This window comes from Budorcas taxicolor, chromosome 24 (genome assembly GCF_023091745.1).
Source record: "Budorcas taxicolor isolate Tak-1 chromosome 24, Takin1.1, whole genome shotgun sequence".
Taxonomy (NCBI): Eukaryota; Metazoa; Chordata; class Mammalia; order Artiodactyla; family Bovidae; genus Budorcas; species Budorcas taxicolor.
Window position 1 is genome coordinate 34,523,821 of NC_068933.1, and position 19,753 is coordinate 34,543,573.

Below are 19,753 nucleotides of genomic sequence, written 5' to 3' on the forward strand. Positions count from 1 at the left end.
TCAGGATCCAGTGGGGGGAAGGTGGGCTGATTATAGGGTGTAACGAGAAAAAGAGTGCTGAGTTTCATGGAAAGACATCTAAAATCTAATTCAGACTCGACAGGTTGGGCAAAACTCCCCACGGGAAATGTCAGGTCTGAAAGTTAATCCCTGAGTAATGTAGACAGAGAGACAGAGATGGAGAGACAGAGGCTGATCTCTGGCAGGAAGAGACGCCATACAAAGGCTCTGAGTTCAAATGAAGCATCCTTGAGAACCAACGAAGACCCACTGCATAGCACAGGGAACTAAATACATGTGTATGTGTGGTTGAACCCATTCACTGTCCACCTGAAACTATCACAACATTGTTAATTAGCTATACCTTCAATATAAAAGGAAACGTTAAAAAAAAAATTTAAAAAAAAACTAGCTAAACTAAAAATGTATCATCCTTGAGGTCACCTAGCCCATTGGGGTTCTAAACTTGAATCCCTTTAAGGTTCAGGCAGGTCCCAGGAAGGTCAGGTGTCCACAGAGCATCCATGTCTTGCCTAGAGATGTTGGAGTTAGATTTCTGTCCTTCACCACCTTCCCTGATAAGCATATTTTGGGTGCCTTCCATGTCTAGAGTGGGGTGACCAGATTGGGCTACCATTATTACTGCTCCCTCCTTCACTGTGAAACTGTGGGGTCACTTTACTCCTCATCCATGTGTTTATTCTGTGTATTTATTATGGAAACAAAATAAAATACTGGTAAGGGGTTCAGACAAAGTGGAGGCTGCTAATGAAAGGGGCTCTGGAGATGAGGGGCCCACAGATTCTGATTTTCTGTAAGACGGAGTTGAGGAGTGAAGGTGTCCCAATTCAAGGCATAGAAGTAGGAAGGATGCTCATGTGTGATAACTCCAGAAGAAGGAAGGAGAGAAATGAAGGAGGGAGGCCCCTGAGAGGGACAAGAAGGAGCAACCAGGGGAAAGATCCAGAAAGACCTAACCAGGTCCATCCAGCTGGTGACCAGAGAGACTGTCCTGTCAGGAGGATCACGGCCAATCCAGTGAGGAGCACACCCAGGGGAGCCCTGCCCCATGGTCCAGCAGGCAGAGGGCTGCTCTTCCTGGACTCCCCACCTCAGTGGACTGTAAGTGAATGTTCATGCACTGAGGGACTGAATCTTGTCTCCAGGCCCTGGTGCAGGCTGTGAATGCCATCTTGCAGCACAGCCCAGATTCCTTGCTTCAAGCCCTGCAGCGACTGAGGGTCTCCATCCAGGACATCACCGGAGCTCTGGGACAAATGCACGGTACATGCTTCTGATGCCTGAGGGCTCTCCTGGTGGGGAAAAGGGCCTGAAGGCTGGGCAGCATCCAGGGATGGTGCTGCTGTGTTAGCCTGGTTTTAAGGTAACTGCCGTTCAGACGATTGGAAAATGACCTCTCGGTTGGCAGGGATATTTTCAAGCTTTTGCCCTCCTTTTCATTTGCTTGCAATTAGGGTGAAATCCTATTTTCGGCTGTCACATTTCTGTGTGTTGAGGTCTCACGTGAAGCTTGGGAAGAGGGGAGGGGCACACATATGACTTACGCCTGCTTTATCCAGCAATGACCCTGGTCCCAGAGAACATGACTGATCTTGGCTTCTTCAGTTCTCCTTTTCTTTGGCCAGTGAAGGGATAGTTTATCCTAGGAGTGGCCACTTGAAGGTCATACCCTTCACCAACTGGTTAAATATTATTCTGGTGATCACATCACTTGGCAATTTCTGGGCAGCTATTCAACTTCCTCTCTCAGGAGAAACTCCAAAATTGAAATGGAAAAGGATGTGATGTTTTTTAATAAAGGAAAAGCAGTTGAGCACCTGTTACTTCTGCAAAACAAAATAGATTCTAGTAAAAGAGAGTGTTTATAGGAAATGGAGCAGGAGGGAGGGAGCTGGAAACTGGATGGAGCTCAGTTTTATCCATTCGTTGAAAGGATAGATTGCCCTCACAGACTCTGCGAAATTTGTCTGATTACATACTCTTTCCATTCAAAGGTCTCTTTTTACATGTCAGAATTACATCTCCCCATTTCCCTGATTTTTAATTTAATTTTTTTAAGTAGAAAAAAGAAATTTTATTTATTTGTTATTATTTTTTTACTTTACAATATTGTATTGGTTTTGCCATTTTAATTTTAAAGCCCTCCCAATCACATCAGTAGGTCTCTTGCCAAACCAGCTCTCCCAGCTCAGTGAGATGGATTTTAGTTTTGCCAAGGTGCCCTGAGTGTGTTACTCAGGATGTGAGGACCACTAGAGAAACGTTGCAGGTGTCCAGATCATTCGAATGAGCAGAAGTGAGTGGTTCGGAAGGTCATAGGAGGCTCTCCACCCTGTCATGGGTATGTCCTGGCAAGGTAGCCTTAGCCCTGTCTGGCTCTCTAACATTTCCCTAGTTCTCATTCTCAAAGTCACTTCTACAGCCTGGGCCAACCTTTAGCTTTCTTCCTCCTACTCTACAGGAGGTCTGATGGCCTGAGAAGGTGATGGGATGATTTCTTTTGTGTCACCCCAAGGCAAATTTGCCCACACAGACATCCTATACAGGTGTCTATTATAAAAAGTGACTACTAGGCACTGCAGTGAGAGACATGATGGTCTCCACCTGCAACTTTCAAAAGCAACCCTGACAGCACCTTCCACTCTCTACGCTCCTTAACCATGTGGCCTGAATTCTCCTCTCATCAAAGGGTGAAGCCTGTGTGATGTATGTGGGCTTGTGACATGCCTGTGACCAGTATAACTCAGCAGAAGTGACACAGCATGACTTCCCAGGCAGGGTGAGAAAACGTGATCCAGCTGCCAAGGTGTGCACTGAGTCACGATGAGAAAAGTCCACTGGGGTCACCAGGGCATCAAAGAGGATGTCAGACCATGCAGAGAGGCCAAGGATAGGTGCCCCATTTGGCACTTGGCACAAGGGTGAATAAGCCCCTGGGAGAGTCTTAAGTTCCCACTGCCCAGGCACCTTCAATTCCATCTCCTCAGCTGAGGACCCAAGCACTGGGAAGCAGATAGCCATCTCTGCTGAGTCTGGCCCTGATTCCTGCCCTGCGAGGCCGTGCTCACAATACAATGGTTATACTATGCCACTGAGTCTGAGTGGTTTGTTACTTTGCCGGAAGCCAGTGTGAGGAATCCCGCCCGTGACAAGGTCATGAGGAAGGAAGCTGACATACGCAAGGCATGCTCAGACTTCAGGGGCCCCTCTGGAAATTCCTAAGCATGTACCCCAACAAAAATCTGCCGGTTTTTGTGCTCTGCTTTTCCACTCTTCTGACATTCTCTGGAAAAAGTCAATTCAGGGCTTTAGTCTTCTGCGTTTGAAAGAGTGTTTCAATCCAAAAACCCCTCTGATGGCTTTCTAGCCTGCCTGCAGGACTCATACAGCTGCGCGTGTGATTGATTGAGGCCTCCTGACCACAGGAGGCACGGGAAGCTTAAAACATCCTAGGAATGTAGGGGCTTCCGAGGAGTCAAAGTCACTACAATAGGACTGATTAAAGGTTTCATTTGTTGGGCCAATACTTGCTGCCAAATTTTCATATCCTTTATGTTTAGATATAGTCGGTATATAGAAAAACAAGTAGTAGACCTGGTATTAGCAACATTAGATCTTTGAGTTAAGTACCTTCTTTGTTATAACCCACTGCGCCTTTGTTCTATAGAGATGTAACTTTAGCGCTTTAAGGAGATGCAGATTAAAGAAAAACGCTTCAGGGGAAACGAAATTAACATTCATTAAGGAAGAAAGTCAAAAAGTGTTTACAAGCCTCTTGGCCAGAAGATAATGTAAATCACCTGAGACCTTTTGTATACAAAAAGATATACAGAAAGAGTCTGGGCTTCGAACGCTACATAATTTTGTGTTACCCATTGATCTCCATGTTTTATCAAAAGTATAAAAGGCCTCCTGAACAATAAAGGATTGGACCAGTTTCTCGGACTAGTCTCTCGGCCTGGTTTCTTGGGAATCTGGCTCCCTCCATGTCTCTCTCTCTCTCCTTTTCCCTCCCTCTGCTCTTTATTTTAATTTCAGGCTGAATTTCCATCTGGGGCTCCGAGGCTCGCCAGGTCTACTTACTTGCCCTGGCTGTTAAGACCCGCGCGAAAGGGAGCCTAAGGCGAGGCACCCTTAGATATTCAAGCGACCGCTGGTGGCCCAATGTAGATGGTGCAAATTCCTTGTCTGGAATTTTATTGGTCTTCCGCATAACCCAAGCTATTCAGCCCTCTTCCTCCATCTAATTCTCCTACTACACTATTTCTTCCTAATCTAATCTTATATTTATTATATCAATCAGTAAATAAGTTTTTCTCACGCCAACGCCGTCCACCCTTCGAATTCCCTGGATCCACCGGGGCTGGACCCCGGCAGTTACTTAACCGTGGTAACCAGAAAAGTGACATTATAAAAATGATAGATAATAGAAAGTTCAAGGTGTAAGGAATCACATGAAATGTTTTAGCCATTGGTTGAATTTCTTTGGTAGCTGAATTTCGTCTGCCTGATAAATAGAGCGCAGCTTCACTGCTTTCCTCCCCCAGATGGAGCTTTCCAAGATTCCTTCTTTCTGAGTTCAGCTTTAGCATGAATTGTTTCTTCCTTTTCCCCACAAAGTCCTCCTTTCCAGGAATTTTCTGGTCTGGAGTCATGCCTGAAGGAGTGCCCAAGGCAAGGGAGGAGGCAGGGCCAAGGTGGAGCTCTCGGGCTGCAGTTGACAAATGAGAACCACCCTGCAGTGACATTTGTCCAGCTCACACAGGATTTCCACTTCACAGTTTTACCCAGTTCTCACTGCTGACTGGAAATCAAACCCAGACAATCCTTTTTCCATAGCCTGACTCCCTCCAAAACAGAAGTCCATTACCACGTCACACATGTGGACCTTCACACTGCACACCTGCAGGACCTGGGTTCAGCACTCTTGTTTTGGTGGTAAACAAGCAAATCAACCATGTCAGAGTTTGGGGCTCCATTCAAAGGCTAAACTGTGCTCTGATTTCCAGGCATCCAAAATATGAGTAAGCCTGGATTTCAAGCCTGTGTGATTATTAATGGCCCTTGTTCTCTGAGTTTATTTTCTCGGAAAAGCTGAGGGATAATTATTCTCTCTGAAAAGCCATGGAAACTATTGCCTTGCATTTTCTTCTGATGTAACACCATTTCTGGCTTACTCTTTGTCAGCTACAAATTGGCACTTACCAAGAGCATTGCCAAAGAGTGAATGACAAAGGCATTTGCCATCTGCCTCTACAGAGATTGAACCCCATGCTGCTACAGCTGCTGACCTTCAACAACCCCAAAGGGAGTTCAGGGTGAAGTGAGGCACTCTGTGCTCCAGGGAATCTGGTGGGACAGGTCTTTAGGTAGTTAGATGTTTTTACGAACAGATTTTATGATCTCAATCCTTGTATCTCCTCATATCTAGAGAAGCACTAAATCCCTTCATGATGACATCAGATCCTCATGACTAACAAAAACCTTTTGTAAAATGGGTGCTTCATGGCATTGAACTCCCCCTTCACCGAAACCTTATATATTGACTTTCCCCCACTGCCGCTTTGGAGCATTCCTCAGGTATCTGAGGTACTGCCCCCCTGGCTTCAGTCCTCATTTTGACCTAAATAAAACTGAACTCACAACTCTCTAGTTGTACTTTTTTTTTTTTTTTTTTTTAGTCGACATCTTAGTAGCTGTAGGGATTGTTCTTTTATTAGTAATGAGGGGTCAAAATGTTTGCTTCTGACAGTTTGGTAAGTGTGAATGCCCTTCACATTACTGATTACTTCTGATTACTTCACTTAGTTTTGTCTAAGACATTTTCCTTCTTAACTTCTGAACTTATTTTTTAAATTTTTATACTTTAAAAATTTACTTAATTTTTAAATTAGAGGATAATTGCTTTAGAGTGTGTCATGTTGGTTTCTGCTGTACAACACCACCAATCATTCACAATTATTTATATATAGATATGGGCTTCCCCGGTGGCTCAGCCATAGAGAATCCACCTGCAATGCAGGAGATGTGGGTTCAAACCCTGGGTCAGAAAGATTCCCTGGAGGAGGAAATGGTAGACCACTCCAGTATTCTTGCCTGGAAAATCCCACAGCTACAGTCCATGGGGTTGCAAAAGAGTCAGGCACGACTTAGCAACTAAACAACAACGGTGTGTGTGCATGCTAAGTTGCTTCAGTCGTATATGACTCTGTGCAACCCTATGGACTGTAGCCCACCAGGTTCCACTGTCCATGGGATTCCCCAGGCAAAATACTGGAGTGGGTCGCCATGCCCTCCTCCAGGGGATCTTCCCAACCCAGGGATTGAACCAGTGTCTCTCATGTCTCCTGCATTAGCAGGTGGGATCTTTACCACTTGGGCTTCCCTGATAGATCAGTTGGTAAAGAATTCATCTGCAATGCAGGAGACCTGGGTTCGATCCCTGGCTTGGGAAGATCCCCTGGAAAAGGGAATGGCTACCCACTCTTGTATTCTGGCCTAGAGAATTCCATGGACTGTATAGTGCATGGGGTCATAAAGAGTCTGACACTGAGCGACTTTCACTATCACTGATATCACATGTTCTTTCACTTATTTACCACTAGTGCCACCTGGGAGGAGACGGCAATGGCACCCCACTCCAATACTCTTGCCTGGAGAATCCCATGGACAGAGGAGCCTGGTGGGCTGCAGTCCATGGGGTCACTAAGAGTCGGACACGACTGAGCGACTTCACTTTCACTTTTCACTTTCATGCATTGGAGAAGGAAATGGCAACCCACTCCAGTGTTCTTGCCTGGAGAATCCCAGGGATGGGGGAGCCTGGTGGTCTGCTGTCTATGGGGTCGCACAGAGTCAGACACGACTGAAGCGACTTAGCAGCAGCGCCACCTGGGAAGCCCCAACAACAGCCACGTATATAGAGCCTCTCTCTCTTGAGCGTCCCTCTCCCCACCCATTCCTAGTCCTCTAGGTCATCAACTTGGGAACTTACTTTGTCTAAATCCAGCTGGAAGAGAATGAACACTGTCAATATTCTCTTCAAATAGCATACAATTATATGACCAAGGGACCAAGTTCACATTTCTAAAGTTGTTTTCGTTCATGGACTAGTGACACACAGTAATCTGAATAAACCCAAATTATCCAAGCCATCATCTATTCCCTTAAATCTAATTTCATCCTGTGAGTGCAGCACATCTGAAGGCAAGCACGCACACATATACACAGGCTACTGAACAGTTTTACAAATCTTCACAGAAGATTTTTTAGGGCTGTAAGCAGAAACATGCATTGCACATCATGCATTGAAGACACCTGAAAATCTACAGTGATCATTACTGTTTTATATGGTGAAGGCTCACTTGCTTTTATATATATATATTTTTTTTTCTTTAATTAAAAAAAATTTTTTTTGGTTGCCCTGTATGTGGAATCTCGGTTTCCCAACCAGGGACTGAACCCAAGGCCTCTGCACTGGAAGTGCAGAGCCTTAAACACTGGACTGTATATATATAAAACTCTTGCTCCTCACTCTTATGTATACATTTATTTTCTTGCCTGTAGGATTTCCTCTAGTGAGAGTCTCTGTTGCTGGGAAACTCATCTTAAAAAATGCCTTATTTTTCCTTTTATTTATTTATATTTTATTATTTTATGTTTATTTATATCTTTCATTTTTGCTAGTGACTATATTCTTAGGTGTTGAGTAGATCAGTACTAGTTTCCATTGTTGCTTCTGAGAAGTCTGTCTCCTGTCTTCTTCCCTGTCTTGTCGTTTAGCCACTCAGTCACATCCAGCTGTTTTTGAGACCCCATAGACTGCAGCCCGCCAGGCTCCTCTGTCCATGGAATTCTCCAGGCAAGAGTACTGGAGCGGGTTGCCATTTCCTCCTCAGGGGATCTTCCTGACCCAGGGATCGAACGCGTGTCTTCTGCTTGCCAGGCAGATTCTTTTCTACTGAGCCACCAGGGAAGCACTTCTCCCTGTCTACTTGTCTTCTTTTGCCTGCCTATTTTCTGTGTTGTTCAGACTATTACCCCTTGACAATGTTATGCTTCTTTACTTGTTATGATTCATTACCCTAGAAAATCCTCAGCCATGAAACCCTCACAAACTGCCCACCTCACTCCCTTTCTGCTCCTACTGGAACTTTTTTCCCTTCTTTAAATATATCTAAAGAATTTTTACAATGTTGTATTGTCGCTCAGTCATGTCCGGCTCTTTGCAACCCGTGGACTGTGGCCCACCAAGCTCCTCTGTCCATGGGATTCTCCAGGTAAGAATACTGGAGTGGGTTGCCATTTCCTTCTCCAGTTTCTGCCCTACAACAATGTAAATCAGCTACAATTATATTAACACATACATCCCCTCCCTCCCTCCCTAACCTCCCCCACCACCCATCGCACCCCTTCAGGTCATTACAGAGCACCAGACTGGGCTTCCGTAGTAAGCCCAGTGCTACACAGTAACTTCCTGTCAGCCATCTTACAGCGAATAGTGTATCTCTGTTGATGCTGCTTTCTCAATTGTCCCACTCCCTCCCTCCCTGTGTCCACAACTCTACTCTCTACATCTACTTCCTACCAGAACTTTAATTCTGGATGTTAGACCATTTCTCTTTGCCTTCCATTTTCCTAAAATCTTGCTGCTGTTTTCCCTCTGTTTCTTTCTCTGGGCTGCATTTTGGATTACTTGGACTTCCCTGGTGGCTCAGACGGTAAAGCATCTGTCTACAATGTGGGAGACCTGGGTTCGATCCCCGGGTCGGGAAGATCCGCTGGAGAAGGAAATGGCAATCCACTCCAGTGCTATTGCCTGGAAAATCCCATGGACAGAGGAGCCTGGTAGGTTACAGTCCATGGGGTCGCAAAGAGTCAGACACGACTGAGCAACTTCACTTCACTTCTTCTACCGATCTAATTAAATCCTTTACTCTTCAAACTGCTTCTGACCTACTAGTAAAGACACACCCTGAGTAGGTTGCTTGATTTTTTCATTTCCAGAAGCTGTTATTGTTTTCAACTCTTTTCTTTTTGTAATTTTCTGTTTCCTATAAATGTTTTCAAGCTTGCTTAAATGTGGGTAAGTATGGTTCTATATAATCAGTAGGTATGATAAGTGTGACAGTTTTAATATTCGGCACTTATTTCTGTTTCCTTTCTGTTTTCTCACGGGGGTTGTCATGTCTCTTTTTTTCTGCGCTTGACCTGTTTTGCTTTGTTTTTCCACTTTATATTGTTCACTGTTCTTGAAATATCATTTGTAGGCAGGCTCTGGACTAGGATAGAGAAATATTTGTATTTGGTTCTTTCTGACTCTTGGAACACTAAAATTCTGGATCATCATCTTAAATAAACTTGAGCGAGTAAAGACCCATATGTCAATCTGACAGTTGAACCTGGGCTAAAAATGGGCAAAAGCAATGGTCCCAACTTCTCAGGAACAGATTTTTCAGTTTTCTAAGTCCTTTTTTGCTTGGTGCCAAAGTTAGCTCTAATGCTTTCTCCTGTGGCAAGCAGGGGTGAGTTGAGGGCCTGACTCATACAGAAGTTGAGGGTATAGCATCTGGGACTCCCTGGATAAGATGAGGAGAGTGTGGAGTAAAATTCCTCACCAAGGCTGGAACCTGGGCTCCTACCATAGCCACTAAACCAGAGCCCCGGTGAACCTGAATTGACAAATGCTCTCAGGGAAAAATGTCTCTCCAGTCCGGTTTTCTGCATCCTTGAGTTTCTACTTTCTTTGCATTTTGGCTTAGTGGCTCCTTGCTGTCTTTTTGGCTCTTCAATTGTCTTTCGGATCCTTTCATATTTATCCAGCTTTTTCTGTTTGTTTGTTTTCAGTGGAAGGATAAGTCCAAGTAAAACAGCATTCTGTTACCACAAAGGGAAGTCTCTTTCAGGAGGACTGTTTGCATCGCTTCTTCCCATGTGTTTCTGCCATCACTCTCGCTGCACCTGGCTGTCATCATCTCTTGCCAGGACTCCTGCAGTAGCCTTCTACATCCTGTCTCTCAACTGCCTTTTTCCTAGTCTAATCCAAACTCTATACAGAAGCCTGAATCTATGTTTAGAAGTGCAAATCAGATTGTGTCACTTTAGTTCTGAAAACTCTTCAGCTTCTCTCCGAGTACAGTCCAATATGGCAGCCTGTAGCCACCTGTGGCCACTGAACACTTGCTATATGGCCGGTGCGACTGAGGAGTTAAATTTTTAGCTGCATTTAATTTTAATTAATTGAAATTGAAATTTAAAAAAACTGAATCAGTATAAAATACTTTTCTGTTAGATACAGCTTTAATGTTAGAAAGATTCACTTTCACTTAATTGTTGAAAATTCAACATCCAAATTAGAATACACTCTATGTATAAAATAAATTTTAAGTCTATAAGAATGTACACAGAATCTCAAATAATTATTTTTAGAAACCTCATTAATAATTTTTTGTTGGACACATTTGAAATGATAATATTAACTAAAACATGGCATTGGTATTAATTTTTTCCTTTTTTTTTTTTTTTTACCTTTTGAAATATCTCTAGTAGGAAATTTAAAACTACATGTGTCCATCAGGCTTCCCAGGTGGTTCAGTGGTAAAGATTCCACCTGCCAATGCAGGAGATGTGAGTTCGATCCCTGTGGGAATTGCACACACACAAAAGTTTGGATGGATAGTTCAGTTACGCATCTGCAGTGCTTTGCTTTAGATGTCTGTAACAGGTGCTTTCTTTTCTAAGTTGTTTCAGGCCTGTCTGACTCTCTGCAACCCGGTGGACTGTAGCCCACCGGGCTCCTCTGTCCATGGGATTCTCCAAGCAAGAATACTGGAGTGAATTATCATGTCCTCCTCCAGGGGATCTTCCTGACCCTGGGATTGAACCCACGTCTCTTGCATTGGCAGGCGAGTTCTTTACCACCAGTGCCACCTGGGAAGCCCCTTACTGACCTGTGTGGGACCATCATGAGCATTAATAATGTCATGTGAAAATGCTGCAGTGATTCTGGTTCTGTAGTTTTAGTACTGACCCAAAGCAAGGCTTTGCTGTATTTTGTTTTGTTTAAAGGCCCCTTCTCAGTATAAAACCTAAATCCTTTGCCTCTGAAACATTGAAATAGCAAGTTCCCTTTGGTTTTCCAAGAAAAACAAAAATATGATAAAATTTTCACAAAATGAGCGTGAACTAATCAAGAACAGACATTGTATTTCTCTTCAGATTCACTTAAATGCAAAAGAACAAGATACTCAACCCAAATGGTTTGTGTTTTTCAGAACGACAGCAAAGGAAGCTTTGAAAGACATCACCCCCATTTACTAAACACACCTGAGCTTGGCCATCGGGCAGAAGCTGCAGTCCAGGGGTCATTTCTCTGCTCTTCTAGGAAGACATAGGGAAGGTCATGGGGGAGGCTTAACTCAGCTGTGTCCTTGGATCTTCTGTGCTCCCTGTAGGATAATGTCACTGGCTTTCAGGAACTGCCCTTCTTCGTGTAAGCGTACACACATATGATCCAGAAGTAAGACTATCTACATGGCTTTCATCCCTCACCAGTCCCGTGTGAATAGATGGTCTCTATCTGGTGTAGAGAGAAATACCGTCCATCAGCCTTGGTAGGGATTCTAAGGCTTTTCCACATTAGCGATTAATACACCTGCTCCAGTCTTCTTGCTCCCTCTTGTGGCAGAATTCCTTTAGCATTGTGCCTGCCTTCTTTCGATCTCCCAAAGCCAGGCTTGGAGCTGATATTCTTCTTTAGGTTCCCTTTGTGTGTGTATGCCCCTTCGGTTGCTCAGTTGTGTCTGACACTCTGCAGTCCCATGGACTGTAGCCTGCCAGGCTCCTCTGTCCATGGGATTCTCCAGCCAAGGATGCTGGAGTGGGTTGCCATTTCCTCCTCCAGGGGATGGAACCCTCATCTCCTGCATTGACAGGTGGATTTTTTACCACTAACACCACCTGGGAAGCCCCTTAGCTAAATGGCGGAGTGCATTTGCTTTCTCCCAACGCCGCAGAGTCCCACTCCACCTGCTCACTACCTGGGCCCACTCTTGCCACCCTCAGGAGTGTTGCCAAGAAGGTCTCTCTTGGTGCTGAGATGAGCTACTCTTGGAAAGGGATGATGTGGGTAAAGTGAAATATTCTCCTTATCCTCTTCAAGCATCCAATCTTAGCATTTTTGCTCCTCTGGTGCTCTAGAACCTCCAAGGACTCCTGGGCTTGTGCAAAGGCTGTCTTGTCCATAGTACTGTGTGTGCTCAGTGGCTTCAGTCATGTCTGACTTTTTTGACCCCGTGGACTGTAGCCCACCAGGCTCCTCTGTCCATGGGATTCTCCAGGCAAGAATACTGGAGTGGGTTGCAATTTTCTTCTCCAGGGAATCTTCCTTACCCAGGGATCAAACCTGGGTCTCCTGCATTGCAGTGGGATCCTTTACCCACCGAGCCACCTGGGAAGCCCATCTTATCCATGGGTGACTGTCTAAATCAACATTCTTTGTGGGGAAGAGAGAAGAAAACTCTTATTCGGCCAAAAGAATGGCATCACTCTTGCATTTCCCTGATTTGTAATGAGTTAACTCGCTGTGTATCTGGGGCGGAGGGGTGGAGGGGTGGAGGGCCGTGCTCTTGTGTGTTCACCGCACATGTCCCTGTTTTGTGAAATGCATGGCTTTCCTTAATTTTGGAAATGTCTTTTTATCTTTTACTCATTGCCTTTAGTCAGCTTTTTGGTACACTCTGGAGGGTGATTTTTGTTAGCTACATGTTGCAAATGTTTTGGATTGTCTTTTTCTGCCTTTTGAAAGCAGAAGTTCTTAATTTAAACATAGCCAGAGTATTGGCCCTTTCTTTTACAACAGTCTATTTTTAGGAAGTCTTATGTAAGATATCATTTCATAATCAGAGGTCATAAATATATTTTTCTATGTTTTATTCTGAAATTGTTTATCTTTCACCCTCAGCCCTTAATACACATTTAATGATTATCTCTATAGAGTATGACCTAGGATATACATTCAATTTCCCTTCTGTGAATCATCACGAATCTTCAATATTAGCATCATCTTACACCAGATTTTCTTAAACAATTGGATCTCTTTCCAGGCTCCCTATTCTGTTCCATCGTTTCTTTGTGTTTCCCTATACCAAAACCATCTGTCGTAAGAGAACTGTAGCTTCACAGTATTTCTCATTTTCAGGGAAAGAACTGCCCCCCCCCCCCCCCACACACACACACACCTTTGCTCTTCTCCAGGGATGCTTGTCTTATCTTTGACCCTTTGCCTTTCATATAAACATAGAATCAGCTTGTCAGATCCCAATTAAAAAAAAAAAAAATCTGTTAAGGACTTTGCTCAAATTGCAATAAATCTATATTCTATAATTTGGAGAAAAATTACATGATTTTGATGTTCTCTCTGGTCCTTCTGATCAGGGCAAGTGGAGAGATGGAGACTGAACACATGATGTCAGCAGTCCCAACCATTTTGGCATCAGGAACTGGTTCATGGAAGACAATTTTTACACAGGCCAGGGAGACGCTAGCAATGAGGAGTGGCCATAAATACAGGTGAAGCTTCACTGGGTCATCTGCCACTTACCTCCTACTATGGAGCCCAGTTCCTAACAGGCCACCCACCTGCACCTGTGGCCCAGGGGTTGGGGACCCCGACATTAATGTGCTCCCCATTCATATCTTTATATTGTTGGGTATTCCTGTATTGTCCAGGGCCTAAAATTTACTCAAAGAACTCTTCTTTAGATACATTTATTCTTCTAGATGTTGATACAGAGTTTTCTTTCCCATCAAAAAAGACATTTCTTAAACTTCTTTGATTTCTTTCAAGATATAAGAGATTTAGATATCTTCTACCTTATTCATAATTACTCTGTGTTTTTGTTTCTAATGAATATTATCTTTGAATTTGGTATAATATAGTCCATTATATCTACTACTGTGGGCAGGAATCCTTTAGAAGAAATGGAGTAGCCATCATGGTCAACAAGAGTCTGAAATGCAGTACTTGGATGCAATCTCAAAAATGACAGAATGATCTCTATTCATTTTCAAGGCAAACCATTCAATATCATGGTAATCCAAGTCTATGCCTTGACCAGTAACACTGAAGAAGCTGAAGTTGAACAGTTCTATGAAGACCTACAAGACCTTCTAGAACTAACACCCAAAAAAAGATGTCCTTTTCATTATAGGGTACTGGAATGCAAAAGTAGGAAATCAGGAAACACCTGGAGTAACAGGCAAATTTGGCCTTGGAGTAGAGAATGAAGCAGGACAAAGGCTAATAGAGTTCTGCCAAGAGAACACACAGGTCATAGCAAACACCCTCTTCCAACAACACAAGAGAAGACTCTACACATGGACATCACCAGATGGTCAATACTGACATCAGATTGATTATATTCTTTGCAGCCAAAGACAGAGAAGCTCCATAAAGTCAGCAAAAACAAGACCAGGAGCTGACTGTGGCTCAGATCATGAACTCCTTATTGCCAAATTCAGACATAAATTGAAGAAAGTGGAGAAATCCACTAGACCATTCAGGTGTGACCTAGTTCAAATCCCTTATGACTATACAGTGGAAGTGACAGATATAAGGGACTAGATCTGATAGACAGACTGCCTGATGAGCTATGGACAGAGGTTCATGACATTGTACAGGAGACAGGAATCAAGACCATCCCCAAGAAAAAGAAATGCAAAAGAGCAAAGTGGCTGTCTGAGGAGGCCTTACAAATGGCTGTGAAAAGAAGAGAAGTGAAAAGCAAAAGGAGAAAAGGAAAGATATACCCATTTGAATGCAGAGTTCCAAAAATAGCAAGGAGAGATAAGAAAGCCTTCCTCAATGATCAATGCAAAGAAATAGAGGAAAAGGACAGAATGGGAAAGACTAGAGATCTCTTCAAGAAAGTTAGAGATACCAAGGGAACATCTCATGGAAAGATAGGCTCAATAAAGGACAGAAATGGTATAGACATAATAGAAGCAGAAGATATTAAGAAGAGGTGGCAAGAATATACAAAAGAACAGTACAAAAAAAAGCTTCATGACCCAGATAACCATGACGGTGTGATCACTCACACTTACCTAGAGCCAGGCATCCTGGAATGTGAAGTCAAGTGGGCCTTAGGAAGCATCACTATGAACAAAGCTGGTGGAGGTGATGGAATTTCAGTTGAGCTGTTTCAAATCCTGAAAGATGATGCTGTGAAAGTGCTGCACTCAATATGCCAGCAAATTTGGAAAACTCAACAGTGGCCACAGGACTGGAAAAGGTCAGTTTTCATTCCAATCCCAAAAAGGCAATGCCAAAGAATGATCAAACTACTGCACAATTGCACTCATCTCACACTCTAGTAAAGTAATGCTCAAAATTCTCCAAGCCAGACTTCAACAGTATGTGAACCATGAACGTCCAGATGTTCAAGCTGGATTTAGAAAAGGCAGAGGAACCAGAGATCAAATTGCCAATATCTGCTGGATCATGGAAAAAGCAAGAGAGTTCCAGAAAAACATCTATTTCTGCTTTATTGACTATGCCAAAGCCTTTGACTGTGTGGATCACAAGAAACTGTGGAAAATTCTGAAAGAGATGGGAATACCAGGCCACCTGACCTGCCTCTTGAGAAACCTGTATGCAGGCCAGGAAGCAACAGTTATAACTGGACATGGAACAACAGACTGGTTCCAAATAGGAAAAGGAGTACATCAAGGCTGTATATTGTCACCCTGCTTATTTAACTTCTATGCAGAGTACATCATGAGAAACGCTGGACTGGAAGAAACACAAGCTGGAATCAAGACTGCCGGGAGAAATATCAATAACCTCAGATATGCAGATGACACCACCCTTATGGCAGAAAGTGAAGAAAAATTAAAGAGCCTCTTGATGAAAGTGAAAGAGGAGAGTGAAAAGGTTGGCTTAAAACTGAACATTCAGAAAACTAAGATCATGGCATCTGGTCCCATTACTTCATGGCAAATAGATGGGGAAACAGTGGTTGACTTTATTTTGGGGGACTCCAAAAAATATAGATGGTGATTGCAGCCATGAAATTAAAAGACACTTAATCCTTGGAAGGAAAGTTATGACCAACCTAGACAGCATATTAAAAAGCAGAGACATTACTTTGTCAACAAAGGTCCATCTAGTCAAGGCTATGGTTCTTCCAGTGGTCATGTATGGATGTGAGAGTTGAACTGTGAAGAAAGCTGAGCGCTGAAGAATTGATGCTTTTGAACTGTGGTGTTGGAGAAGACTCTTGAGAGTCCCTTGGACTGCAAGGAGATCCAACCAGTCCATACTAAAGGAGATCAGCCTGAGTGTTCATTGGGATGACTGATGTTGAAGCTGAAACTCCAATACTTTGGCCACCTGATGTGAAGAGCTGACTCATTTTCAAAGACTCTGATGCTGGGAAAGATTGAGGGCAGGAGGAAAAGGGGACAACAGAGGATGAGATGGTTTCTTGGCATCACCGACTCAATGGACATGGGCTTGGGTGGACTCCAGGAGTTGGTGATGGACAGAGAGGCCTGGCGTGCTGTGGTTCATGGGGTCACAAAGAGTCGGACATGACTGAGCAACTGAACTGAACTGAACTGATCATATCTTTGGATCCCTCTTTGTTCCTGGTTTAGGATGAAATTGATATTTGATATGAAGCTTGAATCTAGCACTTTGATAACCACTCATTAATTCTAATAATGATCTGTTGACTCTCTGGGTTTTCTACATAGAAATCATATTATTTGAGAATAACATTGTTTTGTTTTTTTTTTCATTTACCATCCTTATAACTTTTCTTTCTTTTAATTTTTGTTCTTATTCTTCAGGCGACGTGGTACCTAACATAGTGTTGAACGAAAGTGCTGATACTTGGTTTTGTCTTACATTTTAAAAGATATTTTTAATATCTCACTATTAAGTATAATATGTCCTGAAGTCTTTCTGTGGATTCCTTTTATCAGTTTAAGGAGGAATTTCCTGCCTATTCCAAATTAGCTAATTTTTTTGTTTTGTTTTAATCATGAATGGATTATTTCTATCTTGAAAATTTTTATATTAAAATTACCCCACATTTGGGAATTACCTAATGGTCCAGTGGCTATGACTCTGGCTTCAATCCCTGGTCTGAGAACTAAGATTTTATAAGCTGCGGGGCATACTCAGAAAAAGAAAAACAAATTATCTCATGTTGTTGAAAACTCATTTGACTTTCCCTCCTTAAATATGATGAGACGGGTAACACATTAAACTACCTCCAGTCATTCTTGTTTCAGCAAGAAGTTGTACATAGTACTTAGCGTATCTGTGGGAACGGAGCACCAAATGGAGAAGACCCAGAAACAGGGCCCAGCGAAAAGTCCAGCGCATGGCACCTTGGTGCAGATGAGCAGGGGGGCTGTGGCAGCCCTCAGAACCTGGGAAGCCCTGAGGCTGATGCAAGACTTGAGTTACCTGGGCCCTGGGGGCTTCAGAGAAAACGGAGATAGAGGACCAGAGACCAGGTGTGACCGTGGAAAAAGTAAATTGATGATATACAGATGTCACTGATATACAGATGACCCAAACTGATGTCATTCTTTGGGTCTCATCAAAAAAAAAGTTTGTGTGGTTTTGTTTGTTTGTTTTTTTTCTTTGCTCAGAAACAAAGAAACATAAACAGGAATCTGGATAACAGAAACAGAGAAAGAAACATGTCAGATCCCAGAGGGTCACAAGCATGAGGAAGAGAGAATCACAGTCAAAAGAGGATGGATAAAAGGGACTTTTCTGGTGGTCTAGTGGTTAAGACTTTACCTTCCAGAGCAGTGGATGTGGGTGCCCTGGTTGGGGAGCTAAGATCTCACGTCTCTCTTGGCCAAAAAAAGAAAAACACCAAAGCATAAACCAGAAGCAACACTGCACCCAATCTTCACAGACTTTAAAAATGGTCCGCATAAAAATACAGTGGATAAAAAAGAAACCCGAAGGAGCTCAGTACAAATGTGAGGACGTGCTTCCTTGCGTACCAGTTAATAAACTAGTGAAAGCAGTGAGCCCACTCCCTGACTTAGGTTCAGAGCAAACTGCACAGGCTAGTGAATATAGGTCAGCAAGCCTGTGCCCGGCCAGGTGCGGCAGAGCCTGGGCGGAGTGCCCTCCACACTCTGCCCGGACACTGAGGGGTCAGAGATCAGATCCTCTCTGCTTTTCTCCTTTCCGCTTCCCAGGTTCTCTCAAATATTATGTCTCTTTAAAAAGGTGACACTAAGTGTTTTAAAGATGGGCTTGACCTCCCTTTTTGGCTGTTGTTCAGAACAGGGAAGAAGCACAGGTGGAAAAGGCCAGTTGTGCAGCTGTTCCTGGAAGCAGCAGCGAGGGGGCGACAGAAGGGGACATTGCTCCGGCTTCCAGATTTGTCTGCAGATCAGATAGGGGAGGCGCCCGGGAGGGCTTCGGAGCCCGAGCACATGGAACCTATTGCTTTTGTTGCCTGTAGTAAAATTCACATTTTGATTTCTCCTCTAGATTACGTAAATCCAGACGTATTTTATTCAGTCATCCGGATCTTCCTCTCTGGGTAAGTACAGTTCAGGTCTTCTCTGGCTTGAAACGTCTGTAGCCTTTCCCAGACTTGTGAGGGGAGAAACAGGCAGAAACTTCCCAGAGAAAGAAAGACACCAAGTAACTCTCCATAACAAAGGAATCACCCGGGGATTCACTCTTGGATAAAAGCAATGGGGAATGGGGTGCCATCTGCGTGACAAACGACACTAAAGGGTGACTATTTAGAGTAATTGTCCTGAGGCCATCCCTTTAGATTCGATTTGTATTCACCTTTCTTAGAAAACCACCTGGAGGAAGGAGGGAGAAAAAGCTCAGTGTGCCACCCACCCCAAAGCTCAACTATTTATATCCTTTTTCCCTTCCCCTCCCTCTGAAAAGCTTCCTTCTAACATTCCTGGAATAGTTACCCCATGACAGTTTTTCATATTCCTGGTATTCTTCATGATTAGATGCATTTCTTATTTATAATATATTAGTCATAATTTGACATATTTTAATGAGATGGCTTCCTATTCACATCAACTGAGAGAAATGAAGATTTTAAGGATGAAGAGTAAAAGGTGGGAACAGTGGATAAAAGAGGTAAACGTGGAATAGTCATCACCTAGAGACCATCTTGGAGAAGGCAGTGGCACCCCACTCCAGTACTTTGGCCTGGAAAATCCCATGGATGGAGGAGCCTGGTAGGCTGCAGTCCATGGGGTTGCTAAGAGTCAGACATGACTGAGTGACTTCACTTTCACGCACTGGAGAAGGAAATGGCAACCCATTCCAGTGTTCTTGCTTGGAGAATCCCACGGACAGGGGAGCCTGGTGGGCTGCCGTCTATGCAGTCACACAGAGTCGGACACGACTGAAGTGACTTAGCAGCAACAGCAAAGACCATCTTGATAACTAGAAGGTGCCTGAAGCACTGTTGGTAGAATGTTGAGCTGTGTCTGGATGTAGCAAGAGTCACACCTAATACCAACATCAATAGATGTGCTGATTCATCAGTAGCTTTAGTGCATGGAGTCACCATGTATATTAAGTATTTTCTCTAGACTGCATGAGTGTGTGGGTGTGAGACAGTTTCAGGGAAGGCTAGCCTGGGTGTGGACCCCTCACTGTAGGGACAGAGAGTGGAAGCAAGTTTTCCAGAGAATAACTTGAGAGTAACGG

General features: G+C 43.6%; 1 protein-coding gene across 1 annotated transcript in view; it reads left to right on the forward strand.

The window, feature by feature from the left end:
- The window catches only part of IDO2 (indoleamine 2,3-dioxygenase 2), a 67,175-nt gene that overhangs the window by 38,663 nt on the left and 8,759 nt on the right, over positions 1-19,753 (forward strand). The window contains exons 7-8 of the mRNA XM_052661530.1: positions 1,167-1,284; positions 18,554-18,605. Of these exons, the coding sequence (XP_052517490.1) occupies positions 1,167-1,284; positions 18,554-18,605 (170 nt within the window). The remainder of the gene's footprint in view (positions 1-1,166; positions 1,285-18,553; positions 18,606-19,753) is intronic.